This window comes from Thalassophryne amazonica, chromosome 10 (genome assembly GCF_902500255.1).
Source record: "Thalassophryne amazonica chromosome 10, fThaAma1.1, whole genome shotgun sequence".
NCBI classification, from domain to species: domain Eukaryota; kingdom Metazoa; phylum Chordata; class Actinopteri; order Batrachoidiformes; family Batrachoididae; genus Thalassophryne; species Thalassophryne amazonica.
In genome coordinates, this window is record NC_047112.1 from 83,562,901 (window position 1) to 83,583,349 (window position 20,449).

Genomic DNA, 20,449 nt, shown 5'->3' on the forward strand with positions numbered 1-20,449 from the left:
AGCCATCACTTGACCCAGCTATCTTAGCTAATTATAGGCCCATCTCCAACCTTCCTTTTCTCTCAAAGATTCTTGAGAGGGTAGTTGTAAAACAGCTAACTGATCACCTGCAGAGGAATGGTCTATTTGAAGAGGTTCAGTCAGGTTTTAGAATTCATCATAGTACAGAAACAGCATTAGTGAAGGTTACAAATGATCTTCTTATGGCTTCGGACAGTGGACTTATCTCTGTGCTTGTTCTGTTGGACCTCAGTGCTGCTTTTGATACTGTTGACCATAAAATTTTATTACAGAGATTAGAGCATGTCATAGGTATTAAAGGCACTGCGCTGCGGTGGTTTGAATCATATTTGTCTAATAGATTACAGTTTGTTCATGTAAATGGGGAATCTTCTTCACAGACTAAAGTTAATTATGGAGTTCCACAAGGTTCTGTGCTAGGACCAATTTTATTCACTTTATACATGCTTCCCTTAGGCAGTATTATTAGACGGTATTGCTTAAATTTCATTGTTACGCAGATGATACCCAGCTTTATCTATCCATGAAGCCAGAGGACACACACCAATTAGCTAAACTGCAGGATTGTCTTACAGACATAAAGACATGGATGACCTCTAATTTCCTGCTTTTAAACTCAGATAAAACTGAAGTTATTGTACTTGGCCCCACAAATCTTAGAAGCATGGTGTCTAACCAGATCTTTACTCTGGATGGCATTTCCCTGACCTCTAGTAATACTGTGAGAAATCTTGGAGTCATTTTTGATCAGGATATGTCATTCAAAGCGCATATTAAACAAATATGTAGGACTGCCTTTTGCATTTACGCAATATCTCTAAAATCAGAAAGGTCTTGTCTCAGAGTGATGCTGAAAAACTAATTCATGCATTTATTTCCTCTAGGCTGGACTATTGTAATTCATTATTATCAGGTTGTCCTAAAAGTTCCCTAAAAAAGCCTTCAGTTAATTCAAAATGCTGCAGCTAGAGTACTGACGGGGACTAGCAGGAGAGAGCATATCTCACCCGTGTTGGCCTCTCTTCATTGGCTTCCTGTTAATTCTAGAATAGAATTTAAAATTCTTCTTCTTACTTATAAGGTTTTGAATAATCAGGTCCCATCTTATCTTAGGGACCTCGTAGTACCATATTACCCCATTAGAGCGCTTCGCTCTCAGACTGCAGGCTTACTTGTAGTTCCTAGGGTTTGTAAGAGTAGAATGGGAGGCAGAGCCTTCAGCTTTCAGGCTCCTCTCCTGTGGAACCAGCTCCCAATTCAGATCAGGGAGACAGATACCCTCTCTACTTTTAAGATTAGGCTTAAAACTTTCCTTTTCGCTAAGGCTTATAGTTAGGGCTGGATCAGGTGACCCTGGACTATCCCTTGGTTATGCTGCTTAGACGTAGACTGTGGGGGGGTTCCCATGATGCACTGTTTCTTTCTCTTTTTGCTCTGTATGCATCACTCCGCATTTAATCATTAGTGATCGATCTCTGCCCCCCTCCACAGCATGTCTTTTTCCTGGTTCTTTCCCTCAGCCCCAACCAGTCTCAGCAGAAGACTGCCCCTCCCTGAGCCTGGTTCTGCTGGAGGTTTCTTCCTGTTAAAAGGGAGTTTTTCCTTCCCACTGTAGCCAAGTGCTTGCTCACAGGGGGTCGTTTGGCCTTGCCTTACAATATAAAGCGCCTTGGGGCAACTGTTTGTTGTGATTTGGCGCTATATAAAAAAAAAGGTTGAAGTTGAGTTGATTTACTTACACTTTATAAATGCTTCACTGACGCTTTATAGCGTGCAGTTAATATAAAGTGTTACCTTTTATACTATAGATCATGCTTTGCTATTGGACACATTACAGAAGTATGGTATCTGGGGATTGGTACACGACTGGATAACAAGCTACTTACACAATAGGTATCAGTGTGTCTACATTGGTGGGACAAATTCTGAGTTCTTGAAGATTACATGTGGGGTGCTCCAGGGTTCAGTCCTTGGACATTGCTGTTTCTTTTGTACATTAATGATATATGTTTGGTTTCCAAGTCCACAAGTTGTATTTTATTATATTTTATATTTTTTACGACTGTGTTTTGTAGTGGGGAGCATTTGGGACAGCTCCTGGACATGATGGAGAATGAATTATAGAAATTTAAACACTGGTTTGATTCAAACAAATTATCACTCCATTTTGGTAAAACTAAGTGTATCATATTTGGTAATAAGTCCAGGAACTTAAGCAGAAATTTATTATTACATGATATCAAAATTGAAACTGTAACAGATACAAAATTTCTTGGTGTTTATATTGATGATAAATTAAGCTGGAAAGCATATATTATGTTAAATCTAAAATGTCTAAAGTCATTGCAATTCTGCATAAAGAACAAGACTTCCTCTCCCAAGATTCTTTGGCCATTTTGTATCATACATTACTTGTTCCATATGTGACATATTGTGTGGAGGTTTGGGGAAATACATACAGAATTAATACTAACCCAATATTTCTGTTGCAAAAGAAAGCTATAAGAATGATCAGTAAATAAGCCATATCATGAGCCAACAAATCCATTATTTGCTTGTTTACAAATTTTAAAATCCTTGGTCTTTGTTGATTACATCACTTCAAATTATGTATAAAGTCAAAAATAAACTTTTGCCTCAACATGTCCAGGATCTGTTTAAAATGAGGGACTCCAGCTACAATTTGAGAGGGACATTATTATTTGAGAAACTAAAGATCCAAACTACGGTAAAAAGTCATTGAGTTTCTGTTAAAGGGGTTAATATATTGAATAATTATCCTGATAATATTAAATTACGTGGTACCTTAGTTGGCTTTAATAGGCTTTACAAAAATAACATAATTACCTGTTATAGTTTGAAGAATTTGGTTTACCATTCTTCTGCACTGTTGCTCGTTTGGTTGTGTTTTGAAATTCTTGTGAACTGACTGAGTTGTATTGTTTGTGCACATTTCTTTTGTATTGTTGTTACAAGTATATATATTTATATTTGTATACATTATTTTTTTATGGTATATAAGGGGAGTGTATTCACAAGCTTTGCTTCTGCCTTCACCCTTTCGACCACACGGGTTCATTGTATGCTGTTCTTTTTATGAGGTTTGTTTATGACTGTGTTGTTATTCTGTGTTCCGATAAATATATTCATTCATTCAGAAACACCCTGCTAAAAAAAACACCTGTTCCACAAAGTTTTATTTAAAAAGTAGGAATAGCCAACCTTCTCCATCTCTGTCAGGTAAGCATCAATATAATCACGCGGGTCATCGGGGTTCCATTCCTCCTTGTGTTTATCTATTTCTGCTTGCAGGAAATCAGTAATCTTCTTGTAATTGGAGTGGACAGTCTGGTAAGGTCCTGGCAGGTGTTTCAGTAAGCCAGGAAGGACATCATACAGCTGTTGATAGAACAAACTTCCCGATAAAGTAATTTGTTCTTTGCAGCAAAAAAGTTGCGCTACGGCTGCATATAAGTTATTACAAGGAATTACCTGAGCTCCAAATGTGCCAGCAAGAAAAAGAGCCTCATTATCCAACTGCAGAACCTTTCGGAATCTTTCATCACTGTATTCAAAGCGATGTCCAAACAGCATGTAAGAGATGATATTACTCACCGCATTGATGATGGTGTACTGGGGGTTGAATGGTTTTCCTAGGAATGTAGTGAATTCAATTTGATTGTAAGTAAAACTTGTTGACATGTACGTCACTGCTGTCTGTGGTAGTGATGTTATATGACCTGGTGATCTGTGCTATACTTGCCTTGTTCCTCTTTGAAAGCATCACAAAGAAACATGCTTTCCACTTCAATGTATTTTTCCAATGACTTCTGTCCCTCCCCGAAGTAACGCAGATAAGTGTTAGCAAACTTCCTCTGTTTCTTCCACAAGTAGCCACTGCTAAGGGCGATGCCTATGACATTGAAATTCAAATGTACACACACAGCAATACATAACAAATGTAGAAAAAATGTTCTATTGTGGCTCAGTGGTCAGCTCAGAAATGCAACGACTTTAGTTGTGCAGAAGTCGATAATGAATGTTTATGAGTTAAATGGCAAGAGTATTTCGTGAGGTGAAAGAATCAAATATTCCTTCCATTGCACAAATGAAAAAACATTCATTATTTGTTTTATATAATGCCTGAAATAGATCCTTGTCATTTCATATTTTATTAATTTATAAACAAGTGAAAAGGGAGTGTGGTTCCAAACAGTCCAATATGAAAATAAAATATTAAAATAAATAAATACAACCCCATTTCCAATGAAGTTGGGACGTTGTGTGAAATGTAAATAAAAACCAAATACAACTATTTGCAAATCCTCTTTAACCTATATTTAATTGAATATACCACAAAGACAAGATATTTAATGTTAAAACTGATCAATTTTGAAATGGATGTGTTGGGGGGGGTTTGGCTGGACATTTTGGTGTTCTTTTCTTTTCTTTGCTCTCCAGGTGGTATGGAAACTGTTTTTTTGTCTGTGGAGAAGGTGCTGGCAGAAGAGTCCTTCACCCTCATCAGTGTGATATGCAGCACCTGTGGATGATGCTCACGTGCAACCTTAAAGACTTTCAGCTGAGGCAGATAATGAGATGGCGTTCTGCATTTAAGCCATGTGTGATTCGAGCAGAATTGCCGGGAACTCGACCTTGTGATGTTGTGAGACGCTGAGGACCGCGCCTGGGTTTGACACATCGTGCCTGTGAAGGAGGACGGGTGAGGGACACATGCTGTCAGCACACATCAGAGGTGATTGATTGTCTGAATAAGTGTTAACAGTAATTTGATATTTTGTTACGCAGTATATGTGAATATTGATGAGAATTATGCAGCTCGCTTCTCACGGCCGTGGCGTGCGGACAGATGATCCTCCACCTGTTGTGAGAAGCTGCTCATTTACATAAAGCTTAAATTCAGACCTGAATGTGTTGCTGATAGTGTGTGCCTTTGAAGGATATTAGTTGTAGCTGCTGACTTACCTCACCTTTTCTATCCTTCGCAGAGTCGGTTTGTCGTGTCCACCTGGGGGGTGTTTGGCGGTGAACGTGAGTCCAGAAGCGCCGGGCTTCGATCCCTTTGGGCGCTGGAGAGCGCGCCGTCCTTCGCTCCGCCAGATAAACGCACTTTTTGTTTGTACACTGAGTATTGCACAAAAGGGGGAAAATAAATTGTTTTGTTTTTTCTGGAACCGCTTTCTGGTTATTTAGCGCTGGGTTCAGTCAGACGCAGGTCCGCTCCTCAACCCGCGTCGGCACATAACAGGATGCCTGCAACACGTTTCAAAAAAGCTGGGACAGTGGTATGTTTACCACTGTGTTACATCACCTTTCCTTCTAACAACACTCAATTAGCGTTTGGGAACTGAGGACACTAATTGTGAGTTCAATTCAATTCAATTTTATTTATATAGCGCCAAATCACAACAAACAGTTGCCCCAAGGCGCTTTATATTGTAAGGCAAGGCCATACAATAATTACGTAAAAACCCCAAAGGTCAAAACGACCCCCTGTGAGCAAGCACTTGGCGACAGTGGGAAGGAAAAACTCCCTTTTGAGTGTCATGACTGGGTATAAAAAGAGCATCCCCAAAAGGCTCAGCCATTCACAAGCAAAGATGGGGCGAGGATCACCACTTTGTGAACAACTGCATGAAAAAATAGTCCAACAGTTTAAGAACAATGTTTCTCAATGTTCAATTGCAAGGAATTTAGGGATTCCATCGTCTACAGTCCATAATATAATTAGAAGATACAGAGAATCTGGAGAATTTTCTACACGTCAGTGGCAAGGCCAAAAACCAACATTGAATGCCTGCGATCTTCAATCCCTCAGGTGGCACTGCATTAAAAACCAACATCATTGTGTAAAGTATCTTACCACGTGGGCTCAGGAACACTTCAGAAAACCACCGACAGTTAACACAGTTCATCACTACAAGTGCAAGTTAAAACTCTACCATGCAAAGCAAAAGCCATACATCAACAACATCCAGAAATGCCACCACCTTCTCTGGGCCCGAGCTCATTTGAAATGGACAGATGCAAAGAGGAAAAGTGTGCTGTGGTCTGGTGAGTCCACATTTCAAATTGTTTTTGGAAATCATGGACGTTCCTCCGGACAAAAGAGGAAAAAAGACATCCAGATTGTTACCAGCGCAAAGTTCAAAAGCCAGCATCTGTGATAGTATGGGGGTGTGTTAGTGCCCATGGCATGGGCAACTTACACATCTGTGATGGCACCATCAATGCTGAAAGGTACATCCAGGTTTTGGAGCAACACATGCTGCCATCCAAGCAACGTCTTTTTCAGGGACATCCATGCTTATTTCAGCAAGACAATGCCAAGCCACATTCTGCACATTTTACAACAGTGTGGCTTCGTAGTAAAAGAGTGCAGGTACCAGACTGGCCTGCCTGCAGTCCAGACCTGTCACCCTTTGAAATGTGTGGTGCATTATGAAGCGCAAAATACGACAACGGAGACCCCGGACTGTTGAACAACTGAAGTCGTACATCAAGCAAGAATGGAAAAGAATTCCACCTAAAAAGCTTCAACAATTAGTGTCCTCAGTTCCCAAACGCTTATTGAGTGTTGTTAGAAGGAAAGGTGATGTAACACAGTGGTAAACATACCACTGTCCCAGCTTTTTTGAAACATGTTGCAGGCATCCATTTCAAAATGAACAAATATTTGCACAAAAACAATAAAGTTGATCAGTTTTAACATTAAATATCCTGTCTTTATGGTGTATTCAATTGAATGTAGGTTGAAGAGGATTTGCAAATCATTGTATTCTGTTTTTTTTTTTTTTTTACATTTTACACAATGTCCCAACTTCATTGGAATTGGGGTTCTAAGTTGGTTCAACTATTCTCTTTTTTCAGTCTACTTCAAAAACAATCCTGATGATGTCCGTACCTGAGGATGTGCATTGGCTTCTTCGTGTACTGACTTCTTTCTGCTTTCGTCAGTCCAGCGCAAAACCGCAACAGAAATTTGTTGAGTTCTTCATCTGACAACGTTTCATCTTCAGCTACAGACATCCCAGAAAATACTGCTAATGCCTCCAGACAGCTTATGGCGTACAAGATTTGTTTTGTGTGTGTGTGTGTGTGTTAGAAGAATGAGCACAAACAGTTGTCTGTCACCAAAACAAACCCCGCCATGTCTGTTTTTAAGCTAAGCACCATCGCCACCAATGTGAGGTCACAGTGGTCATGGAATGGAATGATACAAAGCATATGGAACCAAAATTGCACAGTAAGTGAAACCAAATGGCAAATGGGATGAATGATCAATATCACAAGACATACAAACCACCAATCAAATGACAAGGATCTATTTCGGTGTTATATAATGGGCAATATCAAATCCATCGCACATAGCTGTTGTCTGTCAGTCTGGTCTGTGCTCAAATGTTCTTGGGTTTTGTTTGGGGGTGCAGTGTGGTAGTTTAATCTGCTTTCCCTTCCTGTTTGTAGAATCATTTGTTTTCTCTTCACACGTGTGTCCTATTTCTAATCGCACACCTGTCTTTAGTTTCTCATTAACCCAAATGCATCTGTCTCTGCTTTCTGTCTGTCTAGCTTATGGTTTTAGGTTTTGCTGAAGAATGATAGTCCCCCCTCCTCCTAAATGCCTTGTGCAATGCATCAGACCAACAAGAAGCAAAATAGCCACAGAGTATGATACTACTACCACTATGTTAGTAGAAGCCTAAATCACCAGTGTTAAATACCACTGACAAAAAAAAAAAAAATTCTCTGTCAACTCTTTTCAATGTTAAAAGCACTTTCAAAAGTGTTAACTGCTGAAGACTAACCTGGGGTCATTTCATCACTGTCAGTGTTGAACAATTAACAATGAGTAGTGATATTCTACAGTAATGTCAGAAAAGCAACATTACCACACGTATAAAGTGTCACTAACAGGGGTAACATCGGATCTTGTCCAGGACACAGACAGGAAGCATGAGTGGGATTCAAACACAGGTCTATAGATGGCAGGCCAGCTCCTTAACTACCGAGCCACCTAACATCGGTTTGGATATAAAGCACACAGATTTTTCAACAATGTTGGGTTGGATTTGAATCTCCACCCTTCTACAAGATAACTATGGGTAACAGCACTGCCTCTGGATCATCATATAAAACATGCTGTTCAAATGACTTTTCTCTCAAGATATGAGTACACTATCAGCCTTTGTTCAAAAGTTAATAAATAATAGCTGTGCTATTCATTCATGCCATCATTCACTCATTTCATTGACTCACCAAGGCCTTTAAAGACAACGTGGAGAAGTGGTATTATGGGTCGATCAACAAAGCTGTTCAGCTGGTTAACAAGGGCTTCTTTCACCATCTTGGTTCCTGACACAAGCACGATCCTCTCACTGCCTCTTCTCAGGCTGAACACTGGACCATACTCCACAGCAAGCTGTACATAAAAAAATACACATTTCAAAAGATAAAATGTTGTCATCTCTAGATACATGAATTGCGGTGCAGACAATTAATATATAAAGAATGGCGACCACATATCCCATTGCACCAATTCTGACAAAGTGCTGTGGTTGCAATTTGTGGGCTGATCTCTATCAGGGCAATTCCATGTTGTAGAAGCTCACAGCCCAAAGATTTTTTTTTTTTTTTTTTTTTTTTTTAGAAGTTAGGGAGAATAGTGTTTGAAATTGTAAGAGCAAATATTCACTTGTGCAGAAAGAAAGTAATTTCAGCAAGCTAGTAATTTCAGGTTAGCTATACAATGTCAAAGCACGCTCATTTTTTCATGTTCTTCTCCCATCAAAATGTGAATGATTTGGGCTCATTTTCTATCTATTGCATAAAATGAATTTTCATCCTCTGCATGAGCTTTGCAATACCACTATCCACACTGACAAGGGAACACAACCAGAAATTGGCTTGTTCAGACCATAATGTCCAAATATCTTTTCTTTTAAACTACTTTTGTGGGTGTGTAACATCAGTCACGAAAGTCACAACAAAGTGCTGTTGAAAATTCTGTGGATGTTCCAATCTGCAAATTTGTTAATTGTAACTTTAAATATAGAGTGACATCCTGTAATGTCAGTCACGTAATGTCAGTCACACATAAGTATGCAATCATTCAGTTTATGCCTTTGATTTGTAACATGGCAAGGTGCAGAGGAATGAGAGTTGCTTGTAACCTTATATCCTCAAATAAAAAGAGTTGTTAAGCCCATATAGTTAGAAGACAAAGTTACAATAAAATTTATAATAAATTTTCCTAGTGGCTGTTTTTTCTTTGTAATGTCAGTCACGCTCGTAAATATTGAGAAGCACCAATGTGTACTAAGCACCAACAAAGTTTTCTTCCCCTACCAGGTAGAACTTGTCCCTATTATGCCTTCCACAAGATAGGAACACTCAGGGGCTGTAAGTCCTGGTCACTTCAAAAGCCCTGCTTCCTCTCTGAATGTAACATCAGTCACCGTGGAATTGCCCATCAGATGCTTCATTTGTGTCTTAAAACTGTCAACCAGCAGCTGGGCAGCATGGTATCTTCGTTTCTACAACCCCAATTCCAATGAAGTTGGAACATTGTGTGGAATGTAAATAAAAACAGAATACAATGATTTGTAAATCCTCTTCAACCTATATTCAATTGGATACAACACAAAGACAAGATATTTAATGTTAAAACTGATAAACTTTGTTTGTTTGTTTCTTTATTGTTTTTGTGCAAATATTTGGGTGATTCTTTAACTACGGGCACTATTGGCCTTGTAAATGTAATTTCCACCACACCATTGCCTTACAATATAAAGCGCCTTGGGGCAACTGTTTGTTGTGATTTGGTGCTATATACATGTGCTCTGATGTTACTGTTTATCTCCATAGAAACTACCCAAACAATCTTTCATACAAACTTTTTAAAGGGACATTATTGTTGTGGTGGAAATTACGGCAATAGTGTGGGACAATTACATTTCGTTTAAAAAAATCACAACAGTTGTATGACATTGAATACCCCAATTATGTTTTGATTATTTTACTGATATTTTATTCAGAGATATTTTAAAACATTAGAAAAAACATTTGTTTGCTATTCATTTTTATCATTGAAGATCATAAGTCTGGGTGTGGGACAAGCACAAAACGGCAATATTTGCATATAATGATGCTGAAAAAAGGTGAAAAAGTCATCATAGACTACTAGGACAATTATTTTAAAACACTTTCATTGTAAAGATAACTATAAAAGTGTGAAATTTCCCCTTTTTTCTTTTTTCATAAAATATGATCAAGGGACATAAAAGTGCCCGTAGTCTAAGAATCACCCATTTGCTCATTTTGAAATTGATGCCTGCAACATGTTTCAAAAAAGCTGGGACAGTGGTATGTTTACCACTGTGTTACATCACCTTTCCTTCTAACAACACTCAATAAGCATTTGGGACACTAATTGTGAGTGTCACGATTGGGTAAAAAAGGAGCATCCCCAAAAGGCTCAGCCGTTCACAAGAAAAGATGGGGCAAGGATCATCAATTTGTGAACAACTGCATGAAAAAATAGTCCAACAGTTTAAGAACAATGTTTCTCAATGTTCAATTGCAAGGAATTTAGGGATTCCATCATCTACAGTCCGAAATATAATCAGAAGATTCAGAGAATCTGGAGAACTTTCTCCATGTGAGCGGCAAGGCCGAAAACCAACATTGAATGCCCCTGATCTTCAATCCCTCAGGTGGCACTGCATTAAAAACCAACATCATTGTGTAAAGGATCTTATCGCATGGGCTCAGGAACACTTCAGAAAATCATTGTCAGTTAACAGAGTTTGTCGCTACATCTAAAACTCTCCCATGCAAAGTGAAAGCCATACATCAACAACATCCAGAAACGCCGCCGCCTTCTCTGGGCCCGAGCTCATTTGAAATGGACAGACGCAAAGTGGAAAAGTATGCTGTGGTCTGATGAGTCCACATTTCAAATTGTTTTTGGAAATCATGGACGTCGTGTCCTCTGGACCAAAGAGGAAAAGGACCATCCAGATTGTTACCAGCGCAAAGTTCAAAAGCCAGCATCTGTGATGGTATGGGGGTGTGTTAGTGCCCATGGCATGAACAACTTACACATCTGTGATGGCACCATCAATTCTGAAAGGTACATCCAGGTTTTGGAGCAACACATGCTGCCATCCAAGCAACGTCTTCTTCAGGGACGTCTCTGCTTATTTCAGCAAGTCAATACCAAGCCACATTCTGCACGTATTGCAACAGCGTAAAAGAGTGCAGGTACTAGACTGACCTGTCTGCAGTCCAGACCTGTCACCCATTGAAAATGTGTGGTGCATTATGAAGCACAAAATAAGACAACAGCGACCCCGGACTGTTGAACAACTGAAGTCGTACATCAAACAAGAATGGGAAAGAATTCCACCTTCAAAGCTTCAACAGTTAGTGTCCTCAGTTCCCAAATTGTTCCCAAATTGTTGTGGCACTTGACAACTTCAACCACGCCAGCCTGTCAGTGGTCCTCCCTAACTACGCCCAACAAGTCACCTGCCCGAGTAGAGGTGCTAACATCCTGGACTACTGCTACATCCCAATTAGCGGACCCTACAGGTCCTTTCCGAGGGCTCCGTTGGGGAGATCAGACCACGCCATGCTCCTGCTCTTTCCAAAATACCACCAGAAACATAAATCCTACAACGGAAGGTCCAAGTCTGTCCCGTGCTGGTCCAGCGCCTGCATCGATAGCATGAGAGGCTGCTTCAAGTGTACTGATTGGGACATATTCAGTGCAGCAGAGGCCAATGTGGATGAGTTGACAAAGATAGTGACATCATAAGTCAACTTTTGTGTGGAGATGTGCATCCCCACCAAAATAGTTATACAGCAATAACAAGCCATGGTTCACAAAAGAAGTTCAATTACTCTGTAAGAAAAAGAACACTGCTTATTTAAAGAGAAATAAAGAACAATATAACAAAGCCAAATACAAACTCAGATCTGCCATAAGAAAAGCTAAATCCATATATGCACAAAAATTAGAACAGCAAATGCAATCAAATGACGATAAAAAATCTGGAAAAAAATTTAAAAAACATGACTAATTATAAAACAAGCCCACCCCCCTCACCAGACACTGACAGTAGCTTACCAGAATTATTAAATAACTTTTATGGTAAGTTCGAACAGCAGCCTATCCCCTCCATTTCTCCCCCATCCCCCCCCACCATCACCTCAGTTCCTTATTGTGGAGGAGGAGGTCAGAGCCTCTTTTAGCAAAAATAAAAAAGAGGAAAGCAGCGGGGCCTGATGGTGTCAGCCCAGCTGTCCTGAAGCACTGTGCAGCCCAGCTAGCCCCAATCTTCACTTTCATTTTCAATCGCTCCCTCAGTCAGTGCATTGTTCCCAAATCCTTTAAGGACTCCATTATCATTCTGGTACCCAAATCCAATAAAATATCCTGCCTTAACGACTACAGAACAATAGCTCTCCCTTCGGTTATAATGAAATCATTTGAACACATCATACTCACACACCTGAAAGAACTTACCTCCCCCTCATGGACAGTCACCAGTTTGCTTACCGGACTAATAGATCTGTTGAAGATGCAATAATCCTGGCCATTTATTACATCATGCAACACCTGGAGTCCCCCCACACCTACGCCCGGCTACTGTTCATTGACTTCAGCTCTGCTTTTAATACAATCAACCCGGTCAGCCTCTTCAATAAACTCATGGACATGGATATTGGCACTACTCTCTCCCACTGGATCCATAACGTCCTGTAACAAAGGAGAGAGAGGGTCAGGATGGGTAGCCTCCTGTCCCAACCTCTGACCCTCAGCACAGGTGCCCCTCAGGGTTGTGTTCTTTCCCCTTGGCTTTTCTCCATCTACACAAACTCCCTCACATCCACCCATAGTTCATTTTCCATTCTTAAATATGCAGATGACGCTACAATAATTGGACTCATCACTAACAATAACGAACATTACTACCATGAACAGGTCACCCAAGCAGTCACTTGGTGCCAAAACAATAACCTACAGCTTAACACGTCAAAAACCCAGGAACACATAGTCGACTTCTCACACTCACCCTCTCGCAAAATCCCCATTTCCATTTCTACCCAGCCCATCTCTGTCACTGAGTCACTCAAATTCCTAGGTACACACATTAGTAACACACTCAAATGGAAACTGCATTCAAATTCAAATTTATTAATTTATATAGCACCAATTCACAATGAAATTGTCTCAAGGCGCTTCACACAACATAAAACATTCAGACCAAATCTACAGACAACTCAAAAAATTCAGAGTCAGGCACAACATCCTGCTTCAGTTTTATATCGCCATCATTCAAAGCATTCTCACCTCTTCCATAATCATCTAGTATGGAAATCTGGACTCCTATTCATGCAAAAAACTACAACGTATAATAGACAAATCATCTAAAATCATAGGCCTCACCTTCCCTTCCATTGACAAACTGTACCATAGATGCATCACACAACAGGCAGTAAAAATCACTTCTGACCCCTCACAACCTGCATATCACCTGTTCACACTGTTGCCTTCTGGAAGACGCTACAGGTCCCTGCCAACTAAATCAGTCAGATTCAGAAACAGCTGTTTTCCAACAGCTGTACGGACACTAAACCAAGTCATTAACTGATTATTCTATGTGTATATGTCTATTTGTTTGTATGTTTGTTTGTTGTATGTTTGTTTGTTGTGTGTTGACACAGACATATGAGCATTTCACGCTGTACTGGAAACAAATTCCACCAACTTGTTGTGTGGTCATTAATAAATTAATCTTGAATCTTGATATCAATGACATATGTTTAGTTTCCAAGTTTGTGCATTGTATTTTATTTGCTGATGACACTACTGTGTTTTGTAGTGGGGATCATTTGGGACAGGTCCTGGACATGATGGAGAAGGAACTGCAGAAGTTCAAGGAATAGATTGATTCCAAAAAATTGTCACTTCACTTTGGTAAAACAAAATGTATTGTATTTGGTAATAAGTCCAGGACCTTGTGTAGAAGTTTAAGAGTACACGATGTTGAAATTGAACTCGTAAATGAAACTAAATTTCTAGGGGTCTTTATCCATGATAATCTACGCTGGAAAACACATATAAATTATGTTAAATTGAAAATGTCAAAGATCACTGCCATCTAGTATAAAGCACAAGACTTCCTCCCCCAACACTCAGTTACCTTATATCATTCATTACTTGTTCCATACATGACCTACTGTATTGAAGTTTCAGGAACTACCTACAAAGCAAACATAAATCCTATATTTTTACTTCAAAAGAAAGCTATAAGAATTATTTGTAAGAAACCATATTGTGAGCTAACAAATCCATTGATCATCCGTTTGCATATTTTGAAATTTTGGGATTTGATTGATTATATCATAATACAAATTATGTTCAAAACACAAAATAAATTTCTGCCGTTACATGTCCAGGACCTGTTTAAAATGAGAGACAAAACATTGTTATTTCAGAAATCAAAGATATGAACTACCATAAAACGTCATTGTGTTTCTGTAAAAGGTGTTAACATTTGGAAAAATTGCCCGGATAACATAAAACCACCTGGTACTTTGGTAGGCTTTAAAAGACTCTACAGTAACTATTTGATTGCTCGTTATAGTCAACCCAGTCTCATGGCATGTCGTGATTCAGCAGCACGAAATATACATTAATCTGTTGGTTTGTGATATTGTCACGAAAAGTGCCTCATTTTCGTCACAGCAGCACAAATTCATTCTAATACATTTTGTGACGGCTGCATGAAATTAAAAGTGAAACGGGAGGGTCGGGGTGGTTATGGTTAGGGTTGGGGGAAGGAGTAGGGTTAGTAATAGTGAGTTAGAAAAAAAAAAAACATCATGAAAATTTGACTCATTTCGTGATAGGAGCACAAAAAAAAAAACATGAGACTGGGCTGTTGTAGTATGTTAAATTAGATTTACTGCTTTTGTCTTGTTTTGGTGTACTGCTGCTTGTACGTTTGTGTTTTTGAAATTGTAGTTCAGAGATCAATTCATATTTGTATTAGGTATATGTATAATGTTTCTTTTTAATTCTTTGGTTGAAGGGGTAGGTGTTTACAAGCTTTGTTTCTGCCTGCACCCTTTCGCCCGCATGGGTGCACTGTTGGACTATTTTCTCTGTTCCTTTGTCATTCATTCAAATTGTATACAAACTATAAAGAAAATTTAAAACAGTGTTACTCAAACCTATTTTTAGAAATCTTGCAAAGAGTGCACATTTTATATTGTACTGCCTATGTGCGTTTTTTTTTATGTTTATTTGTGCTTTTCCTTTTAGCTGCTGTAGAACAGCTCTACATTGGGATTTTGGGACAACGTCAAATGCCCTTCCTGACACAACTCTAGTTCTACATGGAAGAACGTGTGCAGTGCCTGGTGTTCCAAAGCAGTGTCACAGCCAACTACGAATCAGGACCACCTCTGTATAACTTCTGAGAGCCAACATGATCACTGGTGCACACATTGGTGTAACTGCCAATTTCGGTAAATGTGAACAATGTAAAACTGCCATTGTTAGATTAGATAGAACTTTATTGATCCCTTGGGAAGACTCTCTCAGGGAAATTGAAAGCATTTTTGACATTATTAGCAACAGCATTTTACAACAATTTTGGCAAAAAGCACAATCCTGGTTTTACAACGAATTAAGTCAGATGTAGGCCCTAAAAAGGACGGACACACCTAACTAGTGTGACTAGGAACTGAACATTGGTTCAGTCTTGTTCTTAGGGCCCTGTCCCACTGGCATTTAGGAGGATTTGCGTATGGATATTATAGGTTATTATAATATTATAGGTATTGGTTCATATTCGCTTAACATCCACAATATATGTGAAACATGCTTGTATGAGTCAGCCGACACCCGCACACGTCCGTAATTATCCGCAGAGGCATGTTTTTCCGTTACCAGGATTTTTGAGCTGCACAAAATTGTGGCTGCGGATTACATCCGCCTTACATACTCCATACTTACTCAAGACATACACAAACATACTCAATCTATGTGCTCAATATATTCGCCGTCATCTGCTGATATCCGCAACTGACAGGGATTTGTGGCTTGGCAGTAACTGGGACTGTGTGTAAAACGGATATTTTGCATGCCCATCGTGTCCACATCATGAACTAAAATAAGTTGTAGCGACTGCATACAGATTGGCCACGAATAAAGCATTTTTATTACGTCTGCTTTGCATCTGATTTGCAGTGGATGCAAATCAGATGCGCTGTGCTCACAGCTGGACGCCGTTCTTTGTTCTACCGGCTGCCACGTGCTCTGCGCTGGATGCTGCCTATATAAAATAATTATTTTGTGCAAATTGGCTGTTGAAAATGGCTCTAATCACCTTCTGAATCACAGAGGAAGCTGCAGCTGGGCCGTTCGTGCATGTGTGCACGCGTGCACGCGCGTGAACGGCTAACAAGCTGCAGAAAGCATTTTGAGCCGACTTAAAAGGTCATTATTTGACTTGTTTACATTGTCAAGGTTTGATAAAACAGTTGCATGTTTTTTCCTTCTTGTCTGCAGCTGTCACAGTATTTATTCCTGTTTATAACAGATTTAACTTCTTGTTATAATCATTCAGATGAGCTGCGCTCTGATGCAATCCACTGATGTCACCACTCGCCCTGTTCACTGCTTGTTTACTCTAATCAACTTGTCCAAGTCTAGCTATTGCTTCAGAGCCTGTATTGTTGATGTGAATATTGATGCCGACGGCCCGAGTGCGCTTCTTTTATGACCGCAATGCAGATGCCGTGCACGTGCAGCACGTGGCGATGCATTCATAATACACCCGTAATACTACCGTGAAAGTCGCAATGTGTCGGATCCGTTTCCTCACTACATGCATTATACAACCGTGATTGTTTATCATACATTCGCTATACATTATTAATATATCTGTAATTTACAGTGGGACATTTGTCATTTTTGGCCATTTTTGTTGCAGACGACAATTAACGCCCGTACTTTGTAGACTCAATTCATGTACAGTTAATCCTCTCCCCAGTGGGACCGGGCCCTTACACAAAGCACATTCAGTTCTGGAGTGAATTTTCCAAAAGCACTAGAGTTAGGTCGTTTTACCGCACTGTGTTGAGGGATGTACACTAATGAGTGCTCTTGCAGTTGAATCATGTTACTATAGAGATTAACTGAATCTCAGAACAGTAATAACTGATAGATATACCTAATTGTTATTACATCTGTTTTATAATTGCGATGTGGTTTTTTCAGATATAAAGTTTTTACGGAACATTTTGTGAAATGCATGAAGTAGCATCCAGGGCTGTGCTGAGTAAAATTAAAAGTACACAATACACATTTTAGCTCCAGTTTGATGTGAACTGAATCAAAGCCATGCACAGTGTTGTCTGTCCGACCTTGTTAATGGTTTTGAAGTCAATCCCAGTGAAGACATTTCCAACAAAAGGTAAAGCCAAGGGTCCAGGTGGAAATTTGCTTGGAGTCCAGTTTTTACCACATCAGTTAACAGTAACACTGCAAAGATCAACAACAGCCAGCCGGTGAAGTCCATACACTCAAACAGCGTTTGAAAAATCATTCTAATGTTATTGTTCAGTTCCTCTGTGTAGAAAAAAAAAACATCATTCGAGCCTGCAGATGGAGTTGGGGTGTGCCTCAAAGGCTCTGGTGAAGTGGGAGAGATTTGAACCAGATGTCCAATCCAGGAAATGTTATGTAATACCAGGAGATTCTTGGAATTCTTTGCAAAAGTAAACAACACTGGAACATGAACTCTTCCAGCTGGCCCTTCAGACTTTATGCTTGTGAGTGTGTTGGATTTTAAAGGCATTTGGGGTTTTCACGTATCCCATAATCCCTTGCGTGCCACAGAATCGCTGCAGTCAAAACAGCATAGAAAATCCACATGATGACAGTTGTAAATGAATATTATACTACAAAAATGTCATTTTTTATGCTTTTCATCACGTTAGTAAGAGACTGCTGCATGATACCCTGAAAACGTGCTAAAACAATTATAACAAAAAAGCTGTGTCTGCTACGTTTAATCGGCGTGGAATTTAATAAACGCAAACCAAATTTCAGACATATTATATACGTATATTAGTCTGGAACAAAGAGGACAAACAGTGTTGTAAAGAACAATAATCAAGACGTTAAAGAGCAAACTTGACTTTCCCCCAGAACGACATGATCAGGAAGCGATTGTAGCTCACAGCAGCTCCCATTGAAAATAACGGAGAGACAGCCTGTGATTCTCGCATGTTTACATAAAACAAACGCAATAACAACGTCTAAAAACCCAGAGAATATATTAATGAGAGTTTTAGGCACAATATAAAAATAGTTTTATGTTGCTATGTTAATTGTGTTGTCCGTGTGCAGCGGTTAAAGTGAAGCGTGATCAGAGAGTATCAATGCAGTCTTCAATGTTACTGAGATCTCGCAGCGCGCACTTCACTCCTGAATATAACAGTGCAAAGACCACATTTTGTAATAATGATGTTGAAAAGCACAAACCTGCTTTTACACAAACACACAAATACCAACATTATTTGTGCTCAACTCATACAGAACTGACTCATTTACAGAAAGCAGACTGATAAGCAACCATAAATATTTATTCATTCATTCATATTCTATACCTCTTAATTCCAATTAAGTGCCATGGGGGGCTGTCACAGGGCCACATGTAGACAGACAAACACATTCACACCTCTAGTGGGAGGAAACAGGAGCACCTGGAAGGAACAAACAGGAACATACAAACAACACGGAAACTCCACACAGAAAGAATCAAGTCAGAATCAAACCTTATCGCTGTGGGTCAACACTGCTAACCACTAAGCCGCTGTGCTGCCAAAAAACAACATAAAATGAAATAAATAATCTGAAATAGAATCACACTAACATACAGTAGTGTTCAGTATAATAGTAGTGCTATGTGACTAAAAAGATTAATCCAGGTTTTGAGTATATTTCTTATTGTTACATGGGAAACAAGGTACCAGTAGATTCAGTAGAATCTAACAAATCCAACAAGACCAAGCATTCATGATATGCACACTCTTAAGGCTATGAAATTGAGGTATTAATACAAAAAAGTAGAAAAGGGGGTGTTCACAATAATAGTAGCATCTGCTGTTGATGCTACAAACTCAAAATTATTATGTTCAAACTGCTTTTTTAGCAATCCTGTGAATCACTAAACTGGTATTTAGTTGTACGGTGGTCCCTCACTATATCGCGGTTCACCTTTCACGGCCTCGCTGTTTCGCAGATTTTTTTTTAGTGCAATTTGCAAGCTTCTTTTTTTTAACAGCGCATTGTGTTCTGCGTCCTCATCAGGCCATTCAGGTTATTCTTCTATCCATTTTGATGGTTGTTTTCTGTTTTCTTCCACGCGTCTGTTTTTTTGTTTTTTTTTTTTGTCCATTTTAAAGCATTGGAGATCATTGTAGATGAACAGCCTATAATTTTTTTTGCACCTGCGTATAAGTTACCCCTCTCAAATCAACTTTTTAATCAAACTATGCTGTTCTTCTGAACAATCTCTTGAACTACAAGCACTTCACGGATCAGCAATTCAGTTTTTATTGTTCTTTTTCAGCCAGTTCCTGCTTCTTTTACCCAACTTCGTGTTATGTATGAAGGCGCCATTAATGTGGTGTAGCAGTGGTCAAGAATGTTCACATCCCTGGTGGGACATGTGATGTGCTGTCTGTATTTGCGGAGGTCATGGCTGAGATTTGCTCTGTTTAAATCCCCCAGAATGATGAGCAGGGAGTCTGGATACTTCTTTTCCATGTCTGTGATCTCATCAGCGAGCTGCTGCTGCACCTCCATTATGGACGCCTGTGGTGGAATATACACACCGAGCAGCACGAATGTGGAGACCTCCCACAATGAATAGAACGGGCTACAGTTTAAGAAAAACGTTTCGTTTGAGGGCTGCACGTCCTCTTCAACACTATGACATCTGTACACCAGACCATGTTCTGCCTCCTTTCATCTTCGAGAGCTCCATTACACAGTCCGCCAGCAACAGCTGGAAGCTGGGCAGGTGCAGAGTGCTGTGAGATATATGTTCACTGAGTCAGGTTTCAGTAAAACACTGCTGCCGATTTGCCAAAGCATGTAAGCAAACTGCTGCTGACAGCGGTGACGTGGATTAATTTTAATGTTTACAAAAGTGTGATATCGTATGATGACGACTTATTTTTGAAATGGTATCTGTGTTCATTGCAATGCAGTCATGGGAAAAAAATTAAAAGAGTTTTGGTTGAAGGTTGAAGTTTTGGTTGAAGTGTATGAACGGTCAGTAGTTTCGTGCTCAGATGTCGTAATGTTCATTTCAGT

The 20,449-nt window shown here is 39.5% G+C and overlaps 1 protein-coding gene across 1 annotated transcript in view; it reads right to left on the reverse strand.

Moving 5' to 3' along the window:
• Positions 1 to 17,804, reverse strand: part of LOC117519072 (cytochrome P450 2J2-like) — a 32,155-nt gene extending 14,351 nt beyond the window's left edge. The window contains 6 exon segments of the mRNA XM_034180376.1: positions 3,244 to 3,420; positions 3,514 to 3,674; positions 3,785 to 3,934; positions 8,302 to 8,464; positions 17,488 to 17,579; positions 17,582 to 17,804. Of these exon segments, the coding sequence (XP_034036267.1) occupies positions 3,244 to 3,420; positions 3,514 to 3,674; positions 3,785 to 3,934; positions 8,302 to 8,464; positions 17,488 to 17,579; positions 17,582 to 17,669 (831 nt within the window). The 5' untranslated portion in view covers positions 17,670 to 17,804.
• Positions 17,805 to 20,449: the final 2,645 nt, after the last annotated feature.